Source organism: Falco naumanni, chromosome 5 (assembly GCF_017639655.2).
Source record: "Falco naumanni isolate bFalNau1 chromosome 5, bFalNau1.pat, whole genome shotgun sequence".
In the NCBI taxonomy this organism is placed as follows: Eukaryota; Metazoa; Chordata; class Aves; order Falconiformes; family Falconidae; genus Falco; species Falco naumanni.
The window spans coordinates 75,467,959-75,483,609 of NC_054058.1; the positions used below are offsets into that span (position 1 = coordinate 75,467,959).

At 37.9% G+C, this 15,651-nt stretch overlaps 1 protein-coding gene across 10 annotated transcripts in view; it reads left to right on the forward strand.

Annotated features, from left to right (window-relative positions):
- Nucleotides 1-15,651, forward strand: part of MAGI2 (membrane associated guanylate kinase, WW and PDZ domain containing 2) — a 754,276-nt gene that overhangs the window by 621,881 nt on the left and 116,744 nt on the right. For 9 of the 10 annotated variants that reach the window (XM_040595989.1, XM_040595988.1, XM_040595990.1 and 6 more), the window contains one exon: nt 10,793-11,428. The exons of the other annotated variant lie outside the window; for it this stretch is intronic. In XM_040595989.1, the coding sequence (XP_040451923.1) occupies nt 10,793-11,428 (636 nt within the window). The remainder of the gene's footprint in view (nt 1-10,792; nt 11,429-15,651) is intronic. 10 annotated transcript variants of the gene reach the window in all.

Sequence of the window (15,651 nt, forward strand, 5' to 3'; positions counted from 1 at the left end):
TATGCTTGAGAGTAATTTTCCATGGATTGCCTTCTGTCACTGGCTACTATGCCCAACCGGATGGGAGACTACAGCTTACTCTCAATTTTTGATGGACAGGGAAGCGATACGCTCTCAGGAGAGATAGTACCACCTGCTTTGTCAGGAGCGGGATAGAAATATTGTATGGAAGAAAATGACAATAAATGGTAGCCTTCTGAGGAAAAATCAGATACAGTGATCATTTGGGGAGGGGCTTTTTAACTACAGGCCACCCATGGGATGATTCACAGTGAGAACATTAGGAGATGGCAAGCAAACTGCTTCTTCGGTCTGAACAAATAGTCTGATACAGTATCACAGTCATTCATAATAACCCATTTTAATTTACTTTTGTGCATTAGCTAATTAGCAAATTAATGAATTTAAACATCCAGAAAATTAATTATTTTCTAAAGGGAAGATATGGTGCGTTCTCGTACACAACAAAGGATTAATGCCCCTTTATATATGAAATTTGAAGTTTGACTGCTGAGCAGTAATTGGTGTATCCACAATGCAGCTTAGTTTGTGGCAAGTGTCAGGATCCAAGCATTAAGCTGGACCCCTACATTGCACTGGAAAATGGTAGAGTATTTACCCTGCAGTGGTGTTATTATGGTTCAAATATTTACTGCAGTGGAGATGAAGTCATAACGAAATTGTGACTCCTCAGTGCTATAAACTGTACTGCAGAGTACTGCAAATTCTCCTCTCTCAGAAAGCTTACAGACCAGAACAGAAAATAGAGAAGGTGAATGAGACATACGGGGAGGCAGAATAGCGAGTGGGAGATTGGATATTCCTCATAAAAGGAGAATGTGGTTCTTAGCCATGCAGCTATAAGGGTGAAAAGTGACCTTTTCCTGACCATTATAAGGCTAGAGTTTTCTCTGTGTTACAAAACAGCCTCAAAAATGGGGCTTTGTGGGACTTCTGTTAATGGTTTTGCCTCCTTCATCTCACAAAAAAAATACTACGCAAGCTGAATTTTGTAGTTTGGACTCAGTGTAGTATTGAGGAAAAGGCTGGAAAAGAAAGCCTAAATTAATCAGTGGTGAAGGTGTTAAAATTTTTTGCAAAGAATAAAAATATATTGTCCTTGAAAATAAGTGCTTGGCAATGAAAGAGGCTCTAGAGATATTAAGATAACATTTGCTTGGAAAGGAAGGTCAGTTTGATAATACATTACCCTCTATTAACCTGGAAAAATACAGCAAAACCTGAGAGAACCAAAAGGAACTCCACTTTTCTCTTTGCCATACAATTTTAAAGCAAGTAATGTATTTATACAGGCCTGAAAAGCTGTTGAGTAGATCTTTTAGTATAGAAATTATGTGAGAAGCTCTGTGAAGTAGAGGTAGCTTTTGTGTTGAGGATTTTACTATCAAAAAAGATAAAATAGAGATAATACGTAAGATAAGCATGTATCAACCTAAAGGTTGGGTGACCTTCATAAAACTCTTAAGTAGAGAATTACTCATACACTAGCCATTCATTTGTTTGTGATATTTGTTAATAAACTGGTAATCAAAGATGACTCCCTTTTAAATGCACTGAGGTATTTATACACGGTAGACTATTAGTAAAAATCCACTTATTTAACTGGAAGTCATGTCACTGTTTTGATACGTTTAAATTCTACTTGATAAAAATCTAATGCTTCCCGTCTTTAATTTTGCATAAAAGCATTAACCTGTAGTAAACCAGACTTCTTTCAAAGTATCTGTTTCTATCTCTGGTGCTGACAAGGTGCTGACCTTGTAAATCCAGTTGACTGCTTTGAAGATACAGCAGGGTTTGAGGATTTTTGTATATGTACAAATATGAACGCACACATAGATATTCTGAATTTCTGGTTTGGCAAGAGTGTAGAAGCTCTAAGAACTAGGATGAAGCAGTGAATGAGCACAAAGTTTGTTACAACTGGCAGGATTAAGGACTCAAAATATTTAGCCAAAATCAGGTTCTTCAGCATAAAGTTTGAGAGTGAATTTATAATGCTAACAGTGGCATCTGGGGTGACAGTAATTGTAAACATCTCCTATGGGAAGCATTTGGATGCATGTTGTTGTAATAGATTGAACTTGCTAAACAATACATCATAGTAACACCTTCAGATTTGGTGCCTGGTGTTTGGCTCCCCATCCATGGTTTAGCTCTGAAATAAGCACACTGATGTTCAGAGGTGCTGAGGGCTGGCAGCTCCATTGAGTTTGGTCAGCAGAACGTGGACCTGAGCAATGAATGCACAAAAATTCCACAAATCAAAGCTTTTAATCTCTAACTTTACACGTAAGTTAATTTAAAAACCTTAAATTCTTTAAAACCTGACCAATAATGAAATCAGATTTGCACGGATCTCAGAGAGTCAGCTGCTAAAGTTAGGCACCTGGATGAGCACTCTTTGTGAGTGGAGCAAGAAAAACAATGATGGAAATCATGGTCTTAGTAAATAGACAACAGGGTTATAAACCCGCCCCAGTTCTGGCAGTTATGTCCACTTCAGTCGTAAGGAAAGTCCTCAGAAACCATAATATCTCTAAAATCAAAATCAACTTTCGAGTTATACCTCTATACATTTTAAATGGAGACTAATTCTACTCATCTGTCCTTGCACATATTTTTTGTGTCCAACAACTCCTGTTATTTTTGCAAAGTACTACTTTAGTATGTGACTAGTCATTGCTCATACTCATGTTGCTAGCATTACTCAAAGAAAGAAAAAAGCTTTAACCATTTCACAGTGTTCACAAGTAAAACATGACTGCCTATTACTAAAAATTCCCAGTTCCATATATATTTCAACATATAAAGACATTTGTCCTTGTGCTGCAGCCTCTTTGTAAATGCTCCTTCTAGTTCCTCGCCTCATTCATCTTCCTCTTTCATTTCCGGCAGTTTATGTCAAGAATTAGCAGTGGCAATGGTGTGCAGTCAACAATGCTGCTGCAAATGTCCTCCACCGGGGACAGGTGGCACCTTGCCAGGATTCCCAGGCGGGGACAGGGGCTGCTTGGTATTTACATCATGCTTTGCCATACCCTTATGCCTTTAGGCTGCTGGGAGGCTGGCTGGGCTACTTTCCCCCTCCTGGGAGCCATTGCCTAGATAAATGTGATGCTCTGCGTACAGAAATGAAATGTTATGCGTACAAAAGCAAATGTGTTGTAAATTTTGACCTCCTTTTTCTGAAGGGAAAAAAAAAAAAAAAAGATTTCATTTCTACATGAGCCTCTGCACACAGTGACACCTTTCAAAGTGATCCCAAATAGCTATGCAAACATGACATACATTTTTTATCTTGCTCTTCAGATCTACTGATGTTTTGTCACGCGGTTCATTCACACCAGGCATTTCAGGATGTGCAAGTAGTTCCTGCAAGCAAAACCTAGAGAGAACAGGCTTAAATAATTTGTAAATAGAAGGCTGCCTTGAATATTGGACCTTTTTCTTTTATGCGGTCTTGCCTTCAAATGACTTATCATCTTTTAAATAATGACGTTTTTGTAAAGTGGCATTTATAACATCCATGCTATGCTTTCAGATGCTTGAAGAAGTGAAAAACTGTCTGGCTGGGAAAGAATTTGCCTGTTCTTTAGCTCTTTATGAGCAGCATTCATTTAAGTAATCTTTTGCTATTGCTTTACTTACATTTTTAATCTGCAATGTTTCATGTTTACTGGATCAGCAAATAATCAAGGTCTTTAGATTTTTTTGAAATGTATTTTATTCCTCTCCCAAAAAGAAGTTAAATGCCTCTATTTAAATAGCTTTTACCACTATATGCAAAATACAAATAAAATGTAAATAGTTTCTTACACTAATCCACATCTGCCTGGGTGTAATTACACGATACATGCTGGTTAAGCACAAAATTTTGAATAGACAGTTTTTTAATTAGGCATGTGCATTGGGTCACAGTAGAATTAAAATGGGTTCTAAAAAACTGATTGTATAAAAATGGCACCTGCTTACTCGACAGATTTGAATCTTGGGTAAAGTTGCAGACAAATCTTTGTGTCACATCCTTCTGTTGGCCCTGGTAGAGGAAGCCAAGTTGGAATCCAAGTCAGCGTGCTCAGTCCTTCCAGTCATGGGGACAGATTTACCCCTACTTAACCACTTCTAGAATGATGCTTTGTAGAATTACAAATGTGCCAAGCAGCTGATTTACATCTGTTGCTCAGGTTTCATTAAGAGGAATATTTAGGCCTATCTAATGCAGGTTTGAATGCCTGAATGCCTAGAAATACATTGGGATTTCACTTTTTGTCAAATGTAGTAAATAATAATTTCTGTTACCCTGATTCTTTCCCCTGAACCTCAGTTCCCAGAGTCCAGTGAGTGAAAGGAGGATCTGTGGGTCATGGTTACCTGTCAGTTTTGCAGTTTGTCAGCACATGGGTAAAACCTTCTGTACCAGGTGAAGAGTGGGAGCCAGTTCTTCCATGCCTGTATGAACAGAGGTATTTTAATGGGCTGTTCAGTCTTTTCACATACCAGCAAGTGGTCCCCAAATTATTTCTGAGTGCAGAGGCAGTTCAGCATTATGTCTCCCAGAAGCTTTTTTCATTTCTCTGTGGTTGCCACAGTACTATCTATCACATAAAGTTGTCATAAAGCTAATAATGAAGTGGTCAATTTTAAATTTAGCTCTTCAAGTCAGTAGTTGTGGTTACTATATACATGTACTTCTCCCCAGGTTACATTCTTGATACATTTTAGCAGTTAATTTAATGTTACTTTTTAAAAGAAATAAGTTAGAATTTTCTTGGCAGGTGTTTTAAGCATTTCAGTATTAATATGTATTATTCATCTTATACTGCAGTCTCCTTTAAGAAGTAGTTATAATTAAGTAATTTTTATTTTTAAAATAAGGGTAATTATGTAATTACTGTTAACAAAAAGTACAGCAGAATTTTTCAAAAAAGATAAATTGGGCTACCATGAACTGCAGGATCATAGGTTTTATTTTTGTCTATAAAAGTTATGTTGTGCAGATGTTAGCAGCTAGAGCCAAATTGGTTTTATAAGGTTCTGTGGCAGTTCAGACTACAAGTAAACAGAGCATTTTTGTTTATGCAGAACCTTTTAAAATCTTTTACATCCAAAGAAATGCCTCTATTAATTTATAGCAAAAAGGTATTTATTCACACACTGGAATAATACCTGTGGCAAATGGAAGGAAGTTGAGATTCAAAGTTTCAGAATATAATTTGGCTGCTACTGTTTAACTCAATGATCCCTCATGCACTGGTTCTCTGTACTGCTACTAGAAACTGTATGTGCGTATGTAAAACTGGCTTATTTCTAACAAAACTTCACCTCTTTCATGACCATCAATCTCATGCCATTTTTATTAAAATTACCCCCATGTTTCATATCTCAGTACTGGAAACACGCTAATGCCTCTGAATTTATTATTAATAGGCTACAGTACCAGCAATCTTGCAGCACTTTGCAGGAAGAGAAAACAAGGTCACTGCTGAGAAGTGACAGAAAGAGCTGGTAACGACAGTAGATAATGTGGGTGGGCAGGTGAAGGGAAAGCTTCAACAATAAAGTAATCATGTACTGCTAGTTCTGAAGCTCATGCAAAGTGTGCATGTGCAGAATTTAGAGTATATGGTTGAGAAATGCAAGTGGGATTAAATAATGCTGGAGAAGTTAGTAGAGTTTACCTGGGCTATAAATGCAGAAGAAGAGAAAAAAAAAAAAAAAAGACAAATGCAGCCTGAGTCATGCAGAGGTGGTGTTTGCCAAACCATGGGCTGCTTTTAGCTCCATTGCTGTTGGCTTGTGCTGGCTGCAGGGGGGTAATAAAGCTGTCTCTGACCCCCACCACATCCCAGTGTTCTGTCATATTTTAAGCACACGGACACACATACTAACAATTTGATCCAAAACCCCTCAGAAAAAATGGAGACATTTCTACTAAACTTCGAATGTGATTGTAAATTAACAACTAAGATATGATTTACATTTTTTCCTCTGCATTCAGAGTCCATAGTTTAAAGAATGCTAAATAATAAGAACAACAATCCAGTAGGCAATTCAGTTCACTGAGGTACCATAAAAAATTCCACCCAGGAAGCCAAGTGCACAGGGAACAATAATAAGAAATAAGCAAAGTGTTTGTATAGAAATGATGGGAGAATGGGTAAGAAAACGGAGGAACTTTACTTACCTAGTACAAGATGTGTACACAGACATTCTAGAGGTAATAAAAACATAGCAGAAACAATAACTGGAGTCCCTGAATAATACAGGTTCTTTAGAAGGGAGGGAAATGGAGCTGGTAGCATTGCATGAAACATCAGGATAATTTGTGATGAAATGAGTTATGTCAATAAAACAGATTCTGTTTGGATTGAGCACTTCAAGCGTGAAAAAAGTTATTTTTGCAAAATTAATGCTTGCAGAAAATCCCCAGGGTGTCAGATTTAACTCTGCAACATTATTGTAAAGAGGAATGTAAGTAAGAATCTGTCATTAGAGGATGTTGAAGCTCACAAATTTCTTCACTAGTCACTAAACCAACAAAAGATAATGATTATTTATATCTGGGTTTTGCTTTGAAATATGTAGATAACAAAATGTAACCTTTAACCAAGTATTCATACATTGAGTCCATTAACATTACATGACAGAATAAATAATGGTCAGCAAACTTTAATAAGCAAAGCAAACTAGTTAAAGAAGTGAAATATTCTGGGGCTTCATGGGTATTTCTATGAAGAAGTCATCAGATTTCATCAAGTGTAACATACGGTGTTGTACCTGGACAACAGGGGACTAGGTTCAGCCATCCAAGAAGTCCCCTCCAGACCTGTGTCCCTGAATTTGTCAGTGAAGTGCAAAAGCCTTAAGTAAAGCAGCAGTAATTGTAAGACAGTTTGACAAATTTGGTTGCCGTCAGTTTTCTCTAACATTCTTTGACTCTGCTGAATTTGGACGTTGGCTGCTGGACAGCAGAATCTGTTCTTATGACGGTGTAGATGTTTGAGATGTAGGACAGGATAATTTATTGTCTGCTGTGCTGGGCATCTCTCAACAGTCTTATTCAGATGGTGGCTCCGTCATCTAGCCTTCTCCATCCCTGAACAATCTCAAGTAAGATACAGTTGGTAGGGTGTGTGTAGGGTTTGTACAAGCTGTTTAGGAAGGCAAAACTGGGGAGAGCACCTTCTTTTCTCCAGGCTGAACATCTCTGTACCTTAGCATCCCACTGTCCTGAAGTACAGAGATGTTCATCCTGGGGAAGAGAAGGCTTGGGGGGATCTTACCGATGTGTGTTTATACCTGAAGGGAAGATGCAAAGATGAAGGAGCCAGGCTCTTTCCAGTGGTGCCCAGTGACAGGACCAAGTCAGCAGGCCCCAACTGAAACACGGGAGGTGCCATCTGAACATCACAGAGTATTTTCTTACTGTGAGGGTTACTGAGCACTGGAACAAGTTGCTCAGAGAGGTTGTGGAGTCTCCATCCTTGGAAATACTCAAAAGCCACCTGGACGTGATCCTGAGCAACATGCTCTCGGTGACCCTCCTTGAGCAGGGGTTTGGACAAGATGACCTCTAGAGGTCCCTGTCAACCTCAGTCATTCTGTAAGCAAGCTCCAGTCATTTTAGTAGGTTTAATTCTAAAAACCAAGCAAAGTTTGATGCTTAATATAAATGTTCTGCATAACTTCAGAGATACCCACTCACTGTGAAGCTGTGATTTCTGGAGGCAGACTATGGCTTGCTCAGAAAATCAGGCAGTAATTATAAAGGGGATCGCTATTATGCTTGTCCATATGCACTCATTATTATTAGCAGCAGCAGGAGAGAACAGGCAGAAATATGCTACAGGAACGTTTCAGGGAGTTTTCCTAAAGTAGAGTGGGTTTGAAGTTTGCGTTAGAATGGCACTGGCTCTGTAATGCTCTTAACTCACCTCCCTTTTCCCACCAAATGCCGGGTACTTCTCTCTGTGTCAGCAGTGAGGGACTCTCAGCCTGGAAAATGAGTTGGATTGGGAGAGAGATTTATTTAAAGGATTTCTGAAATTTAACCCTTTCATTCCTCGTTCATGTCTCATGACCTGAAACTCTTTTTTCCCAGTTTAACACCACTGTAGCTGTTTCTTTGAGTTGAACTTAGTAACTCATACTCTTTCCCCCATCCCTCTTAACCTTCATCCATATGTTCTCCAGATGACAGTACAGCATTATGGGCCCCAAACGGTTCATCTTTGAGTGAGTTACAACTTCAGAGTGTGCCTAGACATGCTATTCATGTTATGCCTCAGAAATCACAAAGACCTTTGAAAATGTTGATTCAGGAAGATGCTGGAGAATTTTCTGCTGTCTTGTGGGGGATAACACAGGGCTGTTATTTGAAGGGGTTCTTACCCAAGGTCTTCTGATGTTCAGTTTTGCCTGTTTAGGGACTCAGGAAAGGGGCTACTTGGCTTATGTATTTCCTGACTGCACTCCTTGTGCACAAACTAATTTCACTGGAGACCTATGTAATCAACTAGTTTATCTGATTTTCTGATTTATGAAAACGTATTTTTGTAAGTTTTATATCATAGCTAATCCTGTACAAATGCATAAGGTGAGGGAGTGAAAGCAGGCAGTGATTTACTTGCCCAACACAATAAATGCATTATTCTTTTTGCACCCTGCTTAAGTAGTGCAAGAGAGAATGAACAGATTGGTCTCCTCCCACCACATATCTGCATTGCCAGCAGTCAGGGAAATAAATACTGTATGGATTTAAAAGTTGCAAGGGAACTATTAAGGCATAAGCTGTTGAAATAGGAGTATGCATTGAAGAGGACTCAGCTCAACAGCACCAGTCCTGTTATGAGCAATGTCAGCCTAACTGCTGATGTGGAAGCCAGGGATGAGAAATCAGGTAAGAGCTTTCTATACCAGGGCATGAGCAAATCACAATGAATTGCAGCCATCACCACAATAATTTAGTATAGTACGTTCTTTCTGTCTTTTAAATCTTGACTTTGGAAAATTATTTTACTCTCATCTGCTTGAGATAGAGCACTGGAGTTCTTTCAGCACTGCCTGTGAAGTGACCTTACTGCTTTTGCTTATGGTTTTAAATCTATTTATGATGCACATTTAAGACAGTATTTGTAGCTCCTAAGGTTTCTGTGAATAATATTCACAAATATTTAAACAAAGTCTCTTAACGTTTTTTCCTCAGACACTCTCTGAAGAAATCTTTCTCTGAATCACAATGTACATGTGCAATTAATTACTGTCAGGCTTTTAGACAAGCTAATCATGTAGGAATTGACCATTTCGTTTTCACATAGGAATAGCCTTTGCGTTTTGTTGTTGCATAGAAACAGCCCCTCCACTGACATGATGTTTGCTTGATTAGATCTTTTGACTGAAGTACTTGAAAGACATAATTTTATAGATACACTTGAAGCAATTCCACACAAACCACCTGATCCTCCCTAAATCATTCTCATTTTATTGCTGAATTTTCAAGTGCCGTTAAAAAACGTTATGTGATGATAGGTCAGTTATTGAACTGTGTACCTTGCAGACACTTCAGTGTTGTCTGTGTAAATTATTTCTTGTTCCTAATTAATGGTAGGATAATAAGATGATCTTCACTTAGACAAATACTTTAACTTGTGCAGTTCTCTTAACAAAACATCCTTCTCGTTTGTTAGAATTGTTTTATTAAAATGGAAACTGATGGTGGTTCATCAAACTGTTCTGAATATCGCTTGTACTGATTACTCATTTTTATTTTAATATGCACCTTAACAGTGCCATAAAAAAATCATTAATTTAAATATATAGATCCATTCTAACAACAAGAAGGAACTGGAACTTATTTCTGAACTTTTCAGTAACAGTAGCTGGTTGGTGCATGAATGATATGGAGACCCACAAATACCCTGTTGACAAAGTATTCTGCTTTCATGTATACTCTGACTGGTAGCTCTGTAGTTTACATGAGACAAGACTGGAAGGTAAACATGGTATCTTTATTTTTATTTGACCAGTTGGTTTAGCTGGAAATATTAAACTGATTTTCAGACATTTGCCTAGATTTTTCAAATAAAAATCTGTTATAACTACTTACAAAATTTGTCCTGTCTTTGTCCTTGAACCATCATGGCCATGACAAAATGCCACTAAACATCTCTACAATATGAAAGATGCAGTTTAATTCATGCCTAGAATAGGAAATTACTGTAGTAGTTCTGGATGTCTGATGGCAAGTAATGACATTTAATAGGAAACTGTCAGTATCATGATCAATGCAGAAAGTATTTCCTCATGCACAAGCATGCAGTCTTGCATCCCTATCCATTGATTCTTAAGTACATGAGTGCGGACTATTTCCTTTTTTTTTTACTTTTACTCTTCACAAAACAATGGTGTTTCTTGACAACAAACCCTCCAAATAAACTTCCACTGTATCTTCTAAAAAATAATCTGTGGACTGCACTGAAAGCAGTTGAAAAAATAGGGATGAAATGTTAAGAAAAGTTGTATGTCTGGGTCCAACTTCATTTTCCAGCTGTGAGCTTCCACAGAAAAGAAATAGTACTGTTACTGTCTATTTGTATTACATTTGATGGCAGAGAAAATTTACTTTTTTTTCTTTACTATGTAAGTCAGTATGTTGATCTAATTTTATTTTGTAGTAGACTTGTGTCTCATTAAAAAAAAAAAAAATTGCACTGCATGTATAGTAACTGAAGTTGCCTCATAGTCTCACTACTTTTTCTTCTCTTTCCAGGTGATGTCATTGTCTATATTAATGAAGTTTGTGTCCTTGGACATACGCACGCAGATGTAGTCAAACTCTTCCAGTCTGTTCCTATTGGTCAGAGTGTCAACTTGGTGCTATGTCGTGGATACCCTTTGCCCTTTGATCCTGAAGATCCTGCCAACAGCATGGTGCCACCCCTTGCAGTAATGGAGAGGCCTCCGGTAGTGGTAAATGGAAGACATAACTATGAAACTTATTTGGAATACATTTCTAGGACTTCTCAGTCTGTTCCAGACGTAACAGATCGACCACCACACTCCTTGCACTCCATTCCAGCAGATAGTCAGCTTGATAGCACATTCCCACCACCTGCCCATGATGATAATGTATCAATGGCTTCTTCTGGGGCCACCCAAGCTGAACTCATGACCTTAACCATTGTGAAAGGGGCCCAGGGCTTTGGCTTCACTATAGCAGACAGTCCTACAGGACAGAGGGTGAAGCAAATTCTAGACATTCAGGGATGTCCTGGTTTGTGTGAAGGTGACCTCATTGTTGAGATCAACCAGCAGAATGTACAGAACCTGAGCCATGCAGAAGTAGTGGATATACTTAAAGAATGTCCTGTTGGAAGTGAAACTTCTTTGATTATCCATAGAGGAGGTAAGTTTGGAAAGTCTGTACAATTACCAAAATGTGTGTAAAAGGTTCTAAACCATAAGACATACATATACTCACTACATCCTTGTGTGCTAGGTTGGAAATTAGTTTCCATGTTGCGGGAGGTAACACTAATTGGTTCTGGAAAAACGTGTCTGCAGTTAAGTATCCTAGGCAAAATTTAACAGTTTGTTGTACATTCCTTTTTGTGTTCTGAGTGTCAATGGTCCCACCTCTCTGTAAGGGTCAAACTAGAGCAGTTCCAGACCTTTCACCCTGTAATAATTTGTATGGTGTCTGCAGCAAACTCTTATAGTCCCAAAGCAGTGCTGCGAGCTTTAGATATAATTGTGTATCCTTGAGTATCTACTCATTAAGGTAGATGAAAATCAGAGCAATCGATTAGCCCTTTACAAGGTTACTGGTTTTGCTAAGGCATTTTGCCTCCTTTTCCTTCATTGTAAAAGTATTGTACAACAGTTGTTTTGTTTCTTTCTTGACAAAAAAGTTCCATAGTATATTTTTCTCTGTTTTAAAAAAAGCCAGCTTCTAGCAACTTAGTTTTTCTGACCAGCCTGACGCAGTAAGCTTGCATGTCCACCACTGGAAGGGGAGACTCAAGACATCTGTAAGGAAGTGATACCAACCGAAGTCTTAATACCTTGACAGTGATAAGTAATTTCATAGCTTTTAGTATTTGAGCAAACAAATATTCATTGATGGTTTGAAATGAGCATCCATCACAATTTATTATTACCTGAAGTGAATTACAATTTAATGTCTTTAATTAAAGATCTTTGTTCCTCTAAAGAGATTCATATGTCACTGAATGTACGTTACTCTGTGCTTCAAAAGAAAAACAAAAAAAGGTTCTATACAAAAATACTAATTACTTTCCTTCTAAAGAGTAGAGGTTGGGAAGTGAAGCTTTAGTGTTTGCATATGCCAAATGTATGTCATCGGAAAACCTGCAGATCCTTAGAACAAGCAATATATCATTTTCTGAAATCGTGGAAATAATAAACATAAGGTGATTTAAATATCTGTAGATTCACAGTCAATAAAGTATTTTCATGTCTATATTTGACAGAATAATTTATAAGAGATAGATCTGACATTTCTTTGGAAGGAAACCAAATTAAGAGTGATAAGTAAACACCAACTGGTGTCACTCTAGGATATGAACTTGGAGAAAGTTAATTGTTGCAGAGATGCTGTATTAATTGTTATTAAATATGGTTTTATTTAACATCCATTAAGAATCTGGAACAGTGGAGTAAGCAACATTTTTTTTCTGAAAATGCTGGCAAATTAGGGAGAATTGCATAGGAAAAAAAAAAAGAGTATAAAGGCGATTAGAAGGGTTAATGTAACCCCCAAAGATGGGATTTTATTTTGAAAAACACAAGCTAATCCCCCTCTAGAGGAAAACAATTCGGAACACCAATCTTCAGAGAGAAGTGGAGTGTGAAATTCAGTATGCTGAACAAGCCTGAGTAATAATAGACAGCAAAATTGATATTTCAGCAATCAGTGCAGGACAGTAGCAAAAAAACCCTGAAGCAGCAACATACTCAAGCCCATGAGGATAATTCCTGTCTCTCAAGAGAATTCCTTCTTAGAGCATCGATTCATGATCAAAACAAGTTGGTCAACATGATAGTTTAACAAGTTCTGGCACATTAACTGAGCTATAGTTATTTTCTACACATCACTGTGGCAGATAGGAGATACCGTGCTGATCTCAACGCTCAGTGGGAGCAGTATAAATTTACAGTCTTGTCTTTTGTCAGGTCGAACACTGAGCTACCTACCGATAGTTGCCCTGGCTCAGCTGACAGAATACTATGTCCAAATGCAGTAACGTGTTCTTGAGTCTTAACCCTCTGTTCTGGGGCAGGGGGTGGTTGGTTGCTTTAGAGAACACAAGAGAAAGAGAGCATGTTTCGTTCATGGTAAAACAATGGCTAAGACTAAAACAATGGTTTGGAAGTACTACAGAGCGATTAAACTTAATGGGATGATACAGAGCAAATGGAAGTTTACTGTCAGAAATTTCTGTACATCAGATGTAAGGAGTATACCCTAATGCTAGGCTATTAGACTTTGAAACTGAAGAAAAGGCTTATTTGAGTGATTCAAAAGAAGTGAAAAAATAGAGTGTATGAGAGATGGCTAAATCACAGCTTAACAGAAATAGGAGAGCTGTGTTAAGGTGGCAGCCTGGTTTTTTTTTTTCATGATTTCACAGGAAAAGGAATCCATGTGACCAAATATCCATCTATAATGCACGTAGATCTGTGCTAGTCAACATGTCTCCTTTTATAGTCCCTGGGCAGAAATAGGCCTTTCTAGGGTGCAATTCATGTCATTCCAATGTAGATGTTTCAAATAAGTCAGGTGTACCCTAAAAGTATATATTCTGCTTGACTGACTATAAAGGGAGTCAAGGTTGACTGGTTCAGATGTACGTATCTGTCCCACATGTTATGAATAAAAAGCAGATTATAAGATTTAGTTGTGTGAGATAATCTGAATACAAACCAAAATCCTAGTACTCAAAGAAACCTGCTATGATTCTAAAATATTTAGTCTGTGGCACTGGTGAAGCAAGGCATACTCTTGCGTAACTCATGGATCCAATTCTTATTTTATTATCTCTAATGTGTAATGACACTTGAATAATACTATCCTGTTCCATCATTACCCTATGCATCCTGTCTTTAAAACCTCATTTTTAAGATTAAGACCAAAGTACTATTCCTGCCTGTGGAAGAGGAAGGCTTTGTTTTGCATAAGGTTCTGTGTTGCCTTGTGATGTATTCTGCCTCTGCTATGAATATGGCCTGACTGTATAGTTCACTGTGGCAAATCCATGTTTGTAAGTGATTTAATTTCTCTTTCTCATCCAGCAATCTTATCTACATTGCAGACAAGAAACAGATCGAGATTGGCTGAGATACATTCTCACTTCCTTATACAGGACAAAATGCTCTCGTATGCATATAGTATGCATGCTGCAGCATTTAAGAAGCCATTGTCCCTCAAGCTTAGGAGGTGAACAGCCAGAGTATGTGCAAGGAAACATGCAAGGAAAGGTCTGCATGTTTCAAAAAGATGGAGGTGGTAGCACTACTCAAATGTAAAAAGGCCACTAAAGAATACTGTCTGAACCAACACCAGAGACTTGTCATGGGGTACCATCCAACTGGAGGAAGTCCCACTGAATTTGTAGCATGCTCATTTTAAAATTTCTAAAGCAGAAGTAGTAATTTAGCTGATTGCTAAAAAAGTTTTTAAATGGACATAATATCATTGCACATCTAAGAAAATACTATGCAGCACTTTTCTGGGTGACAACTATGATAGTCTATGGCTAGAGATCTTACAATCTTCTTTCTGTTTTTTAGTCAGGTTCTTTGGTAAACACAGATGTGCTGCTTAGTTTGATTTCTTTGCACTGGTTTTTGCTCACCAGCCATATAGTTTCCATTGATTACTGTAATATGTCAGAAGTGTTCATACTGAAAAAAAAATAAAATGAAAAAAAAAAAGATAGTGGAAAAGTGTTGCTAAAAAAAAAAAAAAAAAAGGAAAAGGGAATAGAAAAAAAGGACAAAAAAGGTATGGGGGTGTTTGTTGTTTGTTACCCGAACAGATTTACCCCTTTCCAGCCTTCATACTTCATCCTCAGCTTCTGCAGCAGCCTGCACTGAGTATAGGCTGCTGAGATAACGTGTAAGAACTCTCAAAAATCAGCCTTTCTGAAGGTGGGTAGAGCAAAAATTCTGCATTAGCCCAGAACTACTGAAAAACAGCACTAAGTGGTTGAAGCAGTATGCACCAAATTTATGTAGAGCAAAATATTCACCCATTAGGACATCAAAAATTGGGTTTGGCATGTTCTACTAAATGAGCCATCCAAGTATGTGATATATGCCATCTCTTTTGGAAAGTATCTTTGAAATATATGAACCTATAGTCGGCAGCCCGGCCCCAGAAGTGTTCCTGTCAAAAAGAGAACTGACACATTCAAATGCAGATCCATCAAGACTGTGTCTGAAATATTGTTGTTAAGGAAATCTGAAGACAACCCAGGACTGATTCATGAAGCTATGGCAACTCCCAAACAAGTGCTGTGAGTGAAACATTAAAACTAAACTGAAAAAGTGGGAACCTGACAGAGTTCCTACATCAGACGGCTATTTTATAATGGTGGAATCCAA